Source organism: Meleagris gallopavo, chromosome 23, assembly GCF_000146605.3.
Source record: "Meleagris gallopavo isolate NT-WF06-2002-E0010 breed Aviagen turkey brand Nicholas breeding stock chromosome 23, Turkey_5.1, whole genome shotgun sequence".
Classification (NCBI taxonomy): Eukaryota; Metazoa; Chordata; class Aves; order Galliformes; family Phasianidae; genus Meleagris; species Meleagris gallopavo.
Window position 1 is genome coordinate 2,014,488 of NC_015033.2, and position 13,645 is coordinate 2,028,132.

Here is a 13,645-nt window from a genome sequence, read left to right on the forward strand (position 1 = left end):
GGTTCGGCTCACGCACCGACGCTCGGTGCCCAGCCCGCGTCCTTACCCCGCCGGTGCTCCGTCCGTCCCATCCGCTCCGTACCTGTCGCTCCTTCCTGCGTCTCCGGAAAGCTGAGGTCGGGCGGTGGCAGCTCGCACGCACCGTGGGGTCGGCGTTCGTCCCCGTTGCAGCCCGGCCCCGCTGACCGGGGTCCGTGCTCTGGGCCCGAGCTCCGCGTTGCGCTGCGATAGGGAACGGCACCGCGCTGGGCTCGGCCGGGCGCTGCCGTGTCTCGGCCTGCCCGTAACGGGAGCCTCCACGGTAAGCCGCTGACCTTTGCAGGAGCCGTTGGTGTCGCTCCTGTCCGCACACGCAGGAGGGCAGCGCTCTTCTGCTTCCCGGAGCATCTCAGTAATTCATGCGTTACACGTGCACAGCCTTGCGGGAGCCCCGGGCCACGCCGTGCGTCTGTTAATTGCTTTTTAAAGTGGGGATGCAGCAGTAGCAAACAAGATACCTTCCCTGTTACCAAACAGCGGGATATTATGCGAGATTTAAAACGAGCTGTTGTCAAATCAGGGCTATCACAGCTGTGCAGGTCGGTGCCCTGAGGCACGCTGCCCCATTAAACCCTCGTGCTTTGCATGCATGGGGCCCAGGCACCTTTTCTCTGCAACCTGATTGAGTAACTTGGTCCTGTTTGGTTGGGAAATTTGTAAAGGTTATTGCTTTTTAATGTGAATTCTGGTAATTATTTGATACAAGAGCAGTAAACAAACAGCCCTGTGTTTACTGTGCTGCTTTTGGGCCGTGTAGCAGCATTTTGCAATTGGGAGTGTTGTGAAACTGGCTTTGAGTTGGCTTGGAAATGCCATGTGACTGCGTGGCTGCATCTGCCAGCAAGCTCTGTGGTTAATTCACTTGTTTCGTTGGTTATGTGGAAAAGAATGACCCACCTAAGCCTTTCCCCTCCCATGCTGGGTAGCTGCACCTCGGCTGTGCTCTGTGCAGTGGGCAGCACGTCTAACTGCCTGGAGCAAAGGTTGTTCGAGTAAGTGTATTATCCTACTGCACTAGGGAACTTTGTCATCTACATTGTAACCCCCTAGTGGGTAAAAGAAAACCAAACTTCTGCTTAACATGATAATTATTTCTAGTGTGGGCAAAAGCTTCAGAACCTCACATCTGCCCCTGTGCAGTTGCCATCCAGTTGCTTGCTGGATTTAAGTGTATGTGTGGAGGTTAGAGGAAGGAGCAAGAGAGGGGAGGCAGTCACAACAGAGGAGTTGCACTATGGAGCTTTCTAGGGAAAGCAGAGGAGTCACAAATTGCCACAAGTTGCCTGCATTTTGCCCACTCAAAAACAGCAGCTGTGGATGAGCTGAGAGCTGGAATGTTGCTCTGTGACTTTGGTCATTTTTTCTTTGCTGTAATTGAGCCTTTCCTTCCATTTATCAGAAGGGGAACAAGCTGCCTTATCTTGCTTGCAAAATCCTGCTCACCTGACCATTGATCGTTGAGTCTGCAGCCACAGGAAGAGAGAGATTTGCAGTTGGGGCTATGAGGAAGATGAGTTTCCAGCTGCTTTTGCCACTGCATCTTTTGTAAAGCTCCTGTGTTACTCAGGTAAGTCTGCTGGGTACAGAAACATGAGATTTATGAAGACCAGTTCAAGCTAAGGGTAGGGAGAGATGCTCAGAAGTTTTGTTTGTTATTCTCTAGCTGACTTAGCTCCCATGTTGCTTTGTGATAGAATAGTGATTTCTGTGGGAGTTTTCCAGTGGGAGAACCAGTCAGAACTAGGACAACATCTGTGGTTCATCCCCTTTCCATTCAAAAGGAGTAAGGACCAGGCCTTTTTCTCCAGCTAGGAAACAACAATCCTAAGTAGGTCTGGGTAGATAGAAGCTAAGAACTTCTGTTTGTACAGCTGTTACTGTAATAGAGCCAGTGAAGTGTTTTCAGGCGTGCTATGAATGTTTTTTTCTGAGGATATGCTTTTCTGTCTCCCCTTGCCCACAGAAGGATAAGAACATTGCATTCATTCTCTTACCCAAGACCATTTTCCAGTTGTACTCTCACAAAGCTGCCATTTTAAAATGATGTAATCATACCAGTGCAAAGCTTAGTGAGACTACAGTTGCACCAGTATAGAGCTATCTACGTTTTCCTTATGCTATCAAAAAATGGTCTTTCCTACCTGCATCCATGCTATGTGGGTGTATTTTCCTACACAGGTAGTTAAACAGTCTAAACCTATTGACCAGAAGTAATACTTGTAATGGAACAGCAGGTTGGTATATTCACTTATTTCAGGATTTTTTTTTTGTGAGCGAAGGTCTTTGCCCTGTTTCTAAGCATAAGAACTGGGTGTGTCATTTCTCTTAAAAGGAGCTTTATTTTGAATTAGGGAAACAAGACTAAATAAAGTAAAGTAAAGGGCTTTTTTGGCCAGGGAGACCAGCTGTTACCGGCTCAGCAATGAGTGGGTGCCCACATGCTCTTCTCTAACAGAAAGCTGCACTTGGCAGAACACAAACCCAGCATTGTTTCCTGGCTACATACACAACTGTCATGAGACAGCATCTAGACTGGCTCATGTCTAGACTTCGTTTTAAGGACTAAACTACTTCTTCCCATGTTGTTTTATTGGGCCATTTGTCTCCCAGTAGCTTGTTGAAACCTAATTCCGCTGTGTTCCTGAGAGTGGTGGTCCACATGAGTCATGAAAGTGCAGTGTATTAAAGGAGAGCCTGTGAACTGAACCTGCCAGTGGTCGTGCTTGTCTCTGAGCTGCTATGACAATATTGACATGAAGCAGGGCCAACAAAGCATAATGCCACTTGAGCAAAGTCCTAAACAGGATGTTGCTGAAAGCAGCAGCCTGAATTTGCTAGCATGTGCGTTCATTTGTAGCTGGGTCTGAAATCTGCATTAGAATGGCTTTTGGTTTCACAGTCTGAAGACATTGATAGCCCCTCATTAACTCGGCCTTCGAAGCAACTCTTGTGCTACTGAAAGATCGTAGGCACAGACTGATTTCCACTTCTTGGTATGCCCAAGGAGACTGCAGTCTTTCCAAGAGCTCCATTTCCTGCTGTGATTCAAATTGTGGAGGGGGAAAGGATTGTGGTTGGGTGGGGGATCCAGGCAGAAGACCTGGGTTTTGAGCCATGGGAGAAGAGGCACTTTACATTGTGTTTTGCAGTGTTATAACATGGACTGACTGATTTTCTTCTTTAATCTTGTTCTCTGTAGTGTTCCTGAACCTGCCTCCTCTCTCCCAAGATGCTCAGAAGAGTCCTGTGTACCATGTTGCTCGTAGGAGCCTTGCCATCGCTGGCTGAGGGGTCCCAGGGCCACATCTCTGTGGTCTTGCTGGGAGCCACAGGGGATTTAGCCAAGAAGTATTTGTGGCAGGGTCTGTTCCAGCTCTACATAGACCAAGTGAGCAGTGGCCACAGCTTCACCTTCCACGGGGCTGCGCTGACAGATCTGGAGCTGGGGCAGAAGCTGATGTTTGATGTGCTGAAGAAGCTGTCCTGTCCCCCAGATGAGTCTCCCAACAGGTGTGCTGTGCTCAAGGACCAATTCCTGAAGCTGAGCCAATACCACCAGCTAAAAACTGCTGAAAACTACACTGCACTGAACAGGGAGATTGGGATACTGCTTCACCAGGAGGGGCTGAAGGAGGCTGGAAGGATTTTCTACTTCTCAGTACCACCATTTGCCTACACAGAGATTGCCCGGCACATCAACAGCAGCTGCAGGCCGCCTCCAGGTGCCTGGCTGCGTGTGGTGCTGGAGAAACCTTTTGGCCATGACCTGGAATCAGCCCAGCAGATGGCTGCAGAGCTGACAAGCTTCTTCAGGGAAGAGGAAATGTACCGGGTGGACCACTACCTTGGCAAACAGGTAAGAAGCATGCAATGCTCAGCCCCCTCCAAGGCTGAGGGTGGCTGGGGGAGTGCATCAGCTCTGAATCTGATGGGAGTGATGGTCCCCTCTCAAATTCAGGCAGTGTCACTGAATGTGCTCCCAAGATCCATTGGTTTATGTTGCTCTGTCCTGTTGCTTATGCCCTGTAGTGTGTTGCTGTCTGTCCCCTCGCAGAGCAGACGAAATGTGCAGATGGGCTTTTCTCCAATTGTGATGAAGGTTCCCTCTCTAGTGGGAAGCCAGGGTGTAGGGTTAAACTGTGTGCGTCATAAGAGAGAGGTGCAGAATTCATCTGGTCTTCTCGACAAGGTCAGGGCTTTGGTTTTGCTGAGTAAGCCCTTTCCCTCTCACAGTTCTTCCATCTTACTACACACAAGCCCTTTGCTAGCTGTGGCTTCTAGAAGCAGTTTTTAATTTGATATGGTATGAAGCAGATGGGATGTTAGCTTTGTGAGATGACTGGAAGGCTTCATCCTGTCCTGTGCTCCAGGCAAGGTGCAGGGTCTGCCTGCTGTAAGGATGGCTCAGGATGTGCAGCACTGTATTGTCCCAGAGGAGATGCATCCAAGGACATGCCATCCTTGTTTTAGAGAAATGTAATAGCACATCTTAAAAGTAGCTTGCTCCAGCTGTGGCCCTGCGACCTGATTATAATCAGGTGCATGAACAAATATAAGGAGACCACCTCTGCTAAGAGGGCTTTTGTTTTGATTTGGTTTTGTTGTTGTTTCTTTTTTTTTCTTTTTTTACTGTTTTTTCTCCCAGGTGGCTTTAGTGCTGTAAGCACCTGATCTGATGCATTTCAGCTCTTTGGAGCTATGTGTTAGTCCTAGGATGGTCTGACTCAGCTCTTTGTCTTTTTAGGGATATAAACTGAGAGCCTTGTAGCTTGCTTTTCAGCCTTTTTCAGATGAAACCTCAGAATGCTTCAGCAAAACCTTTAATGTACAGTCAGTAGAGTGTTCTACTAGTACAGTGACTGTGTACCATCAACAGGAGCCTGTGATTTTTTTTTCCTTACTCTCTCTCACTCTGCTCTCTGCTGTGTGGCCCTCTAGAGCTGGCCTCATCCTAGTGCTGGATGGGGCAATGAGGAGGAAATAGAGATGTGATAAGTTTTTGTTGGATCTTTAATGTTTCTTTTTGCAGGCTGTAGCTCATATCTTGCCTTTTCGAGATCAGAACTGTCAGTTTCTGGATCCAATTTGGAACCGACATCATGTGGAAAGAGTGGAGGTCGTCTTGAAGGAGACTGTGGATGCTAAAGGTTCGTGGAGCGAGTGTGCAAAGCTAGGGTAGCTAGGTGAGAGGGAGAACTAGCAGGCTTATTAATCATGTGACAGTGTTCCCGAGGCAGTGCTAGTGCAGAAACAAAAGTGCAGGTGGATGCCATGCTGCTCCCTGCAAATGGAGAGAGAATGTCTTATACTTTCTGCGCTAGGGGATGAATCACCTTCCAGGTAGTTTTGCTGCTTCCAAGAAAAGATTTCCATTGGAATTCGACTGCAGGTCAGTAAAAGCTTCACCTTTTTTCCTTTATGGAGCTTTGGAGGAATTTCAGGGAGCTTTCTGCAGTTCAGGGATCTTAGATCTCAGTAAGAAGCATTGCATTTGGAATTGATGCAATCTAAAACCACCTCTGTTCAGTGATGCGATAATCTGGCCATTTTATTGGCAATCTTTTTTGTTCCTGTCCTGTTAGTTATCAAGCTAGTACTGAGTATACGTTTCTAGTATTCTTTGGAAGATGCTCTTGTATCTTTTGCTTGGGCATTGCTCAAACTGGCTTGTCAGTACCCAGGTCAGCCTGGTTTTGTCTGTCTCATTCATTTTCTCTGGATGCTAAGAGCCTTGCAGGGAGAAAAATTGAAGCCCAGAGTTGCTAGCATGGATATCCTGCTGAAGGACATGGCTGCAATCTCCCTGCAGTCCTGCAGCATCTGCTTTGCAGTGCTCAGCATAAAGCAATGGGGAAGGACTGCCACCCGCAGCAGTTCTTGGGATGTCAGGTGCCCTCAGTTCTGCAACATCAGGGTTGCTTTTCCACTCCCTCAACCACCTCTTCTACCTTCTTCCCTCCTTCTCACCCTCAGCAACCACAAACTCGATTAATGCGACTTTACCAGGCTCTGCAGAATGTTTGGTTTGGCAGCCTAGACCTCAGCTGGGACCTGATTTTGGGAGAGGGAAGCACTGCAGAGAGGTTTGGGGAGAACAGTGCTGTATGTGAGTAGTCCCAGCTACTCCCTGTGCCCTCCTCTCACTGAAAAACATTGTCATTTTTCCTTTGACGTCGTCATTCCTCTGTGTGGCTTCAGCTGCAGCCTGGCTCCTAGCAAATCTGCAGCATTGATTACACTAATGAATGTGCCTTTGGATTAGAGCAAGGCAGATAAACGTATCAATCAATAGGGGAAGCCTATGGCCATGATGTAGTCTGCAGTGTGCAGCCTGCTGCTGAAGGATTACAGAAAGGTATCTGCTTGAGTCATGTCTGTTAAAAGCACATTGTCTTTCTTCCCCTGAATGAGCAGTCAAGCAGGGGAGAAGCAGAGCTTTGTGCACAAAATTTTGTCTCTCAAGGGCATGGCCCAGCCAAAGCCTCCTGAGGACAGAAAATCAGGGGGAAAGAGGCAGAGAAGAGTGCTGCTCTTTCTGCCAGGGTGGAACCTTCAGTTTAGTAGCAGGGACTGAAGCCCTTCTGAAGGGAAAGGAGAGGCTTGATAGGTTCATGGTAACTTTTAGTTTAGAAGAAGAGCAGCACAAACCAGTTTTGGTCTTCTGGGCACGTGCATAGCACAAGCAGAAGGCAGGGCTGCAAAACGCTCAGTTCGTTTATCAGTATCTTACCTCCTCATTGTCCTCAGGCCGCACCAGTTTCTATGAGCAGTATGGAGTCATTCGGGACGTGCTGCAGAACCACCTCACTGAGGCCCTGATGTTCCTGACCATGGAGCTCCCAGGCAACCTGAGCAAGGCCGAAGAAGTCTTGCAGTGCAAGCTGCAGGCCCTGCAGTCCTTGCGAGGCCTGGAGAAACAGAGTGTTGTGCTGGGTCAGTATCAGGCGTATGCCAGCCATGTACAGGAGGAGCTGCAGAAGGGGCAGAACTATGTCAGCACAACACCGACCTTTGCAGGTGAGTTTTTTCTTCTGGGTTCTGGAGAGGGAGGAGTACTCTAGAGCCGAGGAGAGCAGGAGATGAGAATCCTCACTCCATGATACTGGACCTCACAGCTGACATGGGGGTAACTCCAGGCATCCACAGACATGATATCTTGGACCTGTAAAAACAGAACTATTGTCATTTTTGTTAACGGATACTGCTACAAATGGGAAGCACTGCATAAGAGCAAAGTACCTTTATTCTTGCTAAGGTCTGACTGTTATTTTTAGAAGTGGCCTGCAAACTCCTTTGCTTTCTTATAGAGTTGCTCTCTACATTGAAGGATAAAGCATTAGGAGTTCTTTGGTTGGTAGACCACCAGGCCACCTCTAGCTGTGCTGTGTTTTCTTAACATCAAAGGTTTTGTCTGAATGATATTCATGCTTAGAAATACTTTTCCTTCAAGACAAAAAGAGGTTAAGCAAGTAGGATACTTGGGAGGGAACACAGAGGGTACCTGGAGAGCAGTTAATCCTGTGCTGTTGTTAAAGAGCTAAATGTGGAGCAAGAGACACAGTAAATGCCAGGGTTTCTGGGAGGTAAGGAAGGAGAGTGGTGGCTAGATGACTGCTCCTCACAAATCTGCTTGCTGTTTAGGTGTCAAGTTGAATTTGGTAGCTGAGATCACTGTGTCATTTCAGGTGTGCTCGTCCACAGTGACAGCCTGCGTTGGGAAGGGGTTCCTTTCCTCCTTACTTCTGGAAAAGCTCTGGATGAACGGGTAGGTTATGTCCGGGTTCTCTTCAAGAACCGGGCCTACTGCACACAGAGTGAGGCTTTGAGGGATGCAGGGCACAGCCAGTGTAAACCCAAGCAGATTGTGTTCTACATTGGACATGGAGTGCTCAACACCCCAGCAGTGCTGGTGAGCAGGAACCTTTTCAGGCCCATCATGCCAAAAAGCAATTGGAGAGAAGTTGTAGGGCAGCCTGACCTGCACATTTTTGGACAGCCACTGTCTGATTACTACGTGTACAGCCCTGTGAAAGAGAGAGATGCGTATTCTGTCCTCATCTCCAACATCTACCATGGCAGGAAAGACTTCTTCATAACCACTGAGAATTTGCTGGCCTCCTGGGCATTCTGGACACCGCTGCTGAACAGCATTTCCCACCAGGCCCCCCGCCTCTACCCTGGTGGAGTGGAGAACCAGCACTACTTAGACTTTGAAATGGTGAGTGGGGAACTGGCATTCACAGTGGCAGAGCCAGTGGAATTGCTGAACCCCAGCGGGCCAATGCCAAGTGATTACAAGACGATCCAGTCGAAGTTCCGAAAAAGCCCCTTGGTCTCAGCATGGTCCGAGGTCTTGATTTCCCAGCTGGCTTCTGATGTCGAGAAGACAGCAAGCAGAGCCGTGGCACGCTCTGGGCAATTCCACCTGGCCCTCTCGGGCGGCTCAAGCCCGGTGGCCCTATTCCAAAGGCTGGCAAGACACCATTATGACTTCCCGTGGAGGCACACCCACCTCTGGCTGGTGGATGAGCGTTGTGTCCCACTCACTGACCCAGAGTCCAACTTCTTCAGCTTGCACAACCACCTCCTGCAGAACATCAGAGTTCCCTACTTCAATGTCCACCCCATGCCTGTGCACCTGCACCAGCGGCTCTGTGTGGAAGAGGATGGAGGCACAGAGCTGTATGCCAAGGAGATCGTGGCCCTGGTGGCCAACGCCAGCTTTGACCTGGTGCTGCTGGGGGTGGGCACTGATGGGCATACTGCCTCACTGTTCCCCCACTCTGAAAACGGCCTGGAAGGGGCTCAGGCTGTGGTACTGACTGAGAGCCCGGTCAAACCTCACCAGAGGATGAGCCTCAGTCTGCCCCTTATCAACAAGGCCCAGCAGGTGTTCGTCCTAGTTATGGGGAAGGGCAAACATGACATCACCACACAGATCAGCAGGGTGGGCCGTGAGCCAAGAAAATGGCCTATCTCGGGTGTCAGTCCCAGCTCAGGACAGCTGGTGTGGTACGTGGATTATGAAGCTCTGCTTGGATGATGTTCCTAGTGTCCCTTCTCTGTGGTTGCCCTGGCTCTTACAGCCTGGATTTTCCTATGCAGTGTCCTTGTTTTTCTGTTGCCAGCAGCAGGTTCTTCTCTGACAGAGTGCTGTCACCTTCTGGGAAATTGGTGGCCTGCAGTGCCTGTGGCATTTGAGCTCAGCTCAGTGTGCAGAGCTAAGCAAGAGCCAAGAGCCCAGTGCGGCACTGCTGGCTCTGCCAGGACTGAACCGTGACTTTGGACAGATTACCTCACCTTGAAGTGCCTCAGTTTTCTCCTCTCAGGCTTTTATGATTATTAACACTGAGCTACCTCGCAGACACAATGGGAGACAAATTAAATACCTGCCAGAAATTTTCTTTTTTATTCTCAGGTTTGAAGATGGACGTGGTAATGACATGTCTGTCTTCTGCTCAGCTTTGTCTGGGACGTTGGTGTGGCCTCAGCAAAATAAGTCTTGTGTGCACATGAGTTTGTTGTCTTATTCATTGCAGCCCATCATGATGTCAGCCAGCACAGACCATGGCTGGGCTCTCCTGCAGCTCTCATGGCATGTGTCCCCTAAATGCTGACACCAATTTGTGAGCTCTCTGTAGTTCTGGGTCTTTGCCAGTTGCCAAGCAGCAGGGGCTGAGTCTACACGCGGTAATTTGCTGCTTTCCTTAAGTGGGTAGCTGGTACCATGGGGGATGGAGAAGGAAACAACACTGCTTTTTAGGCTGTTAGAGTAATGGGGACAGGGTGAGGAACACAGCAGTTTACAAAGCTGTTATTTCCCTGCAGCACAATAATTATTGAGGGAAAACCTTGATGTTCAGAACAGTCATTTATGTTTAGCCAGCAAAGGAGTGGTGTTTTCCTTATCCATCTTCTGTGTTTATCTCATTCTCTAAAACATTTTTTGTCTGTCCTCGGAGTTGAAGTGTGCCATGCCATTCAGTGGCTTATAAAATTTCTGTGGGAGACAGCTTTAAAAACCATCCATGTGTCCTGTGTTACATTGTGCATTAAGGTAGTTACATGTTTGGGGATGGGGGTGGGATTTCAGCTCCAGGATACTGACTTAGAATGGCAGGGAATTTTCTCCATGCGTCCACTTTCAGTTGTTTGGTCTGATGTTTGGGTGGTCCTGTGTGGAGCCATGAGTTAGACTCGATGATTCTTATGGGTTCCTTCCAACTCGGGATATTCTGGATGGAGGTGGTGGGGCTGTGGGTGATGCAGGGACCCCAGTGCTGATGCAAAATGGCACTTGGACTCCAGAAAGCAGCAGTGAATTGTGTGGCATGGGGCTGTGCCACCCTTCACAGCTCTGTATCCTCCAGGAGAAAGTGGGATCCTCAGTAGTTGTGCCTGAAATTTGGTGACCCTTCACAGACCTGCAGTTCCACAGGATGTGGAAGGAAGGAGACTTTGTTTGAAGCAGCTGGATGATAAGTGTTGGCCTCAAAGCCTTCCCTGCATGGGGTATCTGCTGAATCCTGGTAAGGAGGATGCGAATCAGGCTGCAAATAATTGCTGTGGTCTGGCGGCACATGGAACGGTTTGAATGGCCCGTGCTCCCAGGTTCTCAAGTCCTTGCCTTTCAGCATAATGCTCATCTTAATGCAGAAATCAGAATTCTTATCCTCCGCTAATTGTGCAGATAAAAGAGTACTGAGCAACCTCCAGAGAGCCTGTTAGTTGTCAGCAGTCTCTAGGCAAACAGGGTCAGGGAGAGCATGAGTGGCAGAAACTGTGGGCTGCAGGAAGAGGCCAAATGCTCAGGGACTGGCTGTGGTTTCTGGCAGCCCCCTCCCATATGGTGCTGAAAAATGGCATTTTTTGTGCTGCAGCTGACTAAGCAGAGCTGAGCTGTCCCGATGCACATCACTTGGCTCTTGCGTGGTAAAGGATGGGACTTCTGGTGTAGTTATATCATCTGCAGAAGAAAGACGAGTGCCTTTCCTGGGCGGCTCTAACAACTGGGATGCTTGGTTATCCCTTTATTCTGTGTGTGCTCATCTGTACGTTTGCTGCTGCCTGTTTTGTGGTTTCAGCTGGCTTAACTACCAGCAGAAACACAAAAGGGTGAGAATAAATTGCAGGGGAAGAGAATAGCATAGAAATGCAGGAGGAAGGCAAGCACTGCAGGCACCTTAGTGCAAGTGAAGTCTGGAGTAAGAGAAGTTAGCTGGAATAAGTAGATGAGTGCTAGCAAACACTGGCTCTAAAATATACCACAGTGACTGAAACAGCTGTGCGGAGGAAGATGTGTTGGGTCTGGTATGTCCATAAATTTAAACGTCATTTTCCTCCTTTAAACAAAGTAGCCATGTTAACTTGAATCTAGTTCTTGTGTGCTTAGGGTGAGGGAACAAGTTATAACGAAAAATGGACCTATGTGAGAATAAATACGTTGTTACAAATGGCAGAATCTATTCCTACTTTACAAATACTGGCATTTGTGTTTTCTTGTTTCTGCACGTTCTTTTATAAAGTTTGATTGATACCTTTCAAAATAAACACTGATCTTTATTTCTAGAGGGGTTTATTTGCACTTCTAAATAACGTTGTTACCACTGCCAGCCCAAGAGCAGCTGTTCTTTAGAGCTGAAGATAGGGATCATTTGGGAGGTCCCCAATGGGCCACTCTGAAATTCATCCTGCCCTTATAAAAATCCATTAGAAACTTGTGTGTCTTTTCCTCAGTGAGCATAGCTGTTGGGGTTGCACTGTATATATATTTTTTCCACAGACGTTCCTTTTAAACTCTTTAATACTTAGCATTTGCCAAATGAGAAATAAATATTTTGCAATGTATAACATTTGTGACTGGCAAAAGAGATTGGGGATGGGAAGAAGGGCAGAACCAGCAACAAATCTGATGGAGAAGAATGGTAGAAATCCACTGGGCTATAGGCCAAGGAGCAGTGCTATTTTTATTTTGTGAAAGCTATTAATGGGAGGCGTGCACCTTCCTGAGGGATTGTGTATTAACCTTTCTTTGCAGAAGCAAATCCATGGAGTAACTGCTTAGAGTCTCTCTCTCCTAAGTGAATATTGAAAACAATTCCTTTTTTTTTTTTTTTAATGACAAATGGTTTCTTCATTGCATTCCTGTGATTCAGTGGTGTGATATTTACTGTTTTACAGAAAACTAACACTGGAATTCATTTTTTCTCACTGTAACTTTTATAACTCAAGCTGTAAAATCTTATTTTCCCATGAGTAAATTTTGTTTCCTTTCATGTTGTGTCATGAATAGAGATTTCTATTTATAAAAAATAAATATTTTTTTAGCATTAATGTCTTTTAAGTTCTTTCAAAGCTTGACAGTCATCCTGTGGGCTTGATTTATTCCCTTGTGTGCCCCAATCCTGTTGGTGAGTTAAGTGTTAAAGCTCTCCTTGTGCAAAGAGGACATCATTGAATGTTCTGTAGTTTGAAAACAGGAGTCTTAATTATTTGCTCATACTGGCCAAGTTCTTTTTTTTTTTTGTCTGTATGATCTGAACAAGGCCAGGGCTTTTCAGAACAGGAGCAGTAAAGGCTGTTTCAAGGTAAGAAGATGTACCCAGCACCAGGACATGAAATGCCCAGTCCTGCTGGTGCCTAAGGTAAGTCTCCAGCTGGCAGTTCTGTCCTGCTGTGGTTCTGGTACTCTCCAGTGCTGTTAGCAGTGCTGAATTATCTGGGCAGCCCTTGTGTTTGGAGATGATGTCCAAGTGAGGAGGCTTAGTGCTCATGCCATAGGGCCTGGACAATGTTTTCTTACCCAGGTCAGAAATGCTTTAATTCTAGTTTAGAGAAAGTTTTATTCTAGTTCAGAAGTCAGTGCGTGTCACTGTAGAGAGATGCTCTGAGCAGTTACAGCATCACCGAATCCTCCTCAGACACAGTGAGCAGAGGCAGGTGGTAAGAGCAGCAAGACCTCCAGTGTCTTAATTATTTTGAAAACAAATTTTGTGATATTGTTCTTGCCTTCTCCTTCAGCCACAGCTAAGGACAGCCCTCAGTAGGATCTGTGCCTCCAGCCTCATTGCTTTCCTTAGCAGAGATTTGGTTTATTGCTTCCTTTCCACCAAACAGATGACCTTAAAAGGGGAAATAAGGGAAATAGTGGAGATCGAAAACAAGATCCCAAGACAAACTGCTTCGTGAGATGTCTGAGGGCAGCACAACTTGATGCCGCTCCCTGCAGATGCTGGCACGCTGTGCTGTAGCAAGGCAGCACCAGGCTCTCCTGGGAGCATCCCTGCAGGCTGTGCCTGGCCGTGCCCCTGCACTGCTCCCTGCAGCAGGACCGCTGTCTCTGTTTGACAGATTGCTCTACTGAGAAGAATTTCCCACATTAACTGTGTCCTGATGGTGCTCTGAGTAGACATCGCCTCATTTTTTCCTTAAACAGGGCTCCCTTTTTGTAGGCATCTCTACCCACAAAACAATTTGGGTCTTGTGTGAGCGGTGTTTGGCTCTGAGCAGCATTGGTGAAATGAGACCTTGTGCACAAAAACAAACAGTCAAGGAGGTTATTTTCTGTAGATCTCTGCTTATTTTTAGCAGGGTTTGGGCTTTTTTT

At 47.6% G+C, this 13,645-nt stretch overlaps 1 protein-coding gene across 1 annotated transcript; it reads left to right on the forward strand.

Annotated features, from left to right (window-relative positions):
- Positions 1–6: 6 nt before the first annotated feature.
- Positions 7–12,314, forward strand: H6PD (hexose-6-phosphate dehydrogenase/glucose 1-dehydrogenase). Its single transcript, XM_003212261.3, has 6 exons — positions 7–301; positions 1,439–1,606; positions 3,239–3,895; positions 5,069–5,186; positions 6,787–7,056; positions 7,725–12,314. Exons 3-6 carry the CDS (start codon positions 3,269–3,271, stop codon positions 9,080–9,082), a joined length of 2,373 nt encoding a protein of 790 aa, XP_003212309.2. The 5' UTR covers positions 7–301; positions 1,439–1,606; positions 3,239–3,268; the 3' UTR covers positions 9,083–12,314.
- The last annotated feature ends 1,331 nt before the right edge of the window (positions 12,315–13,645 follow it).

Bases quoted from the DNA above. Each gene is read 5' to 3' on its own strand.
- H6PD (XM_003212261.3), top strand. From the start codon at position 3,269: ATGCTCAGAAGAGTCCTGTGTACCATGTTGCTCGTAGGAGCCTTGCCA. The intron at 3,896-5,068 runs GTAAGAAGCATG...TTCTTTTTGCAG, and splicing joins ACCACTACCTTGGCAAACAG to GCTGTAGCTCATATCTTGCC. The intron at 7,057-7,724 runs GTGAGTTTTTTC...GTGTCATTTCAG, and splicing joins CACAACACCGACCTTTGCAG to GTGTGCTCGTCCACAGTGAC.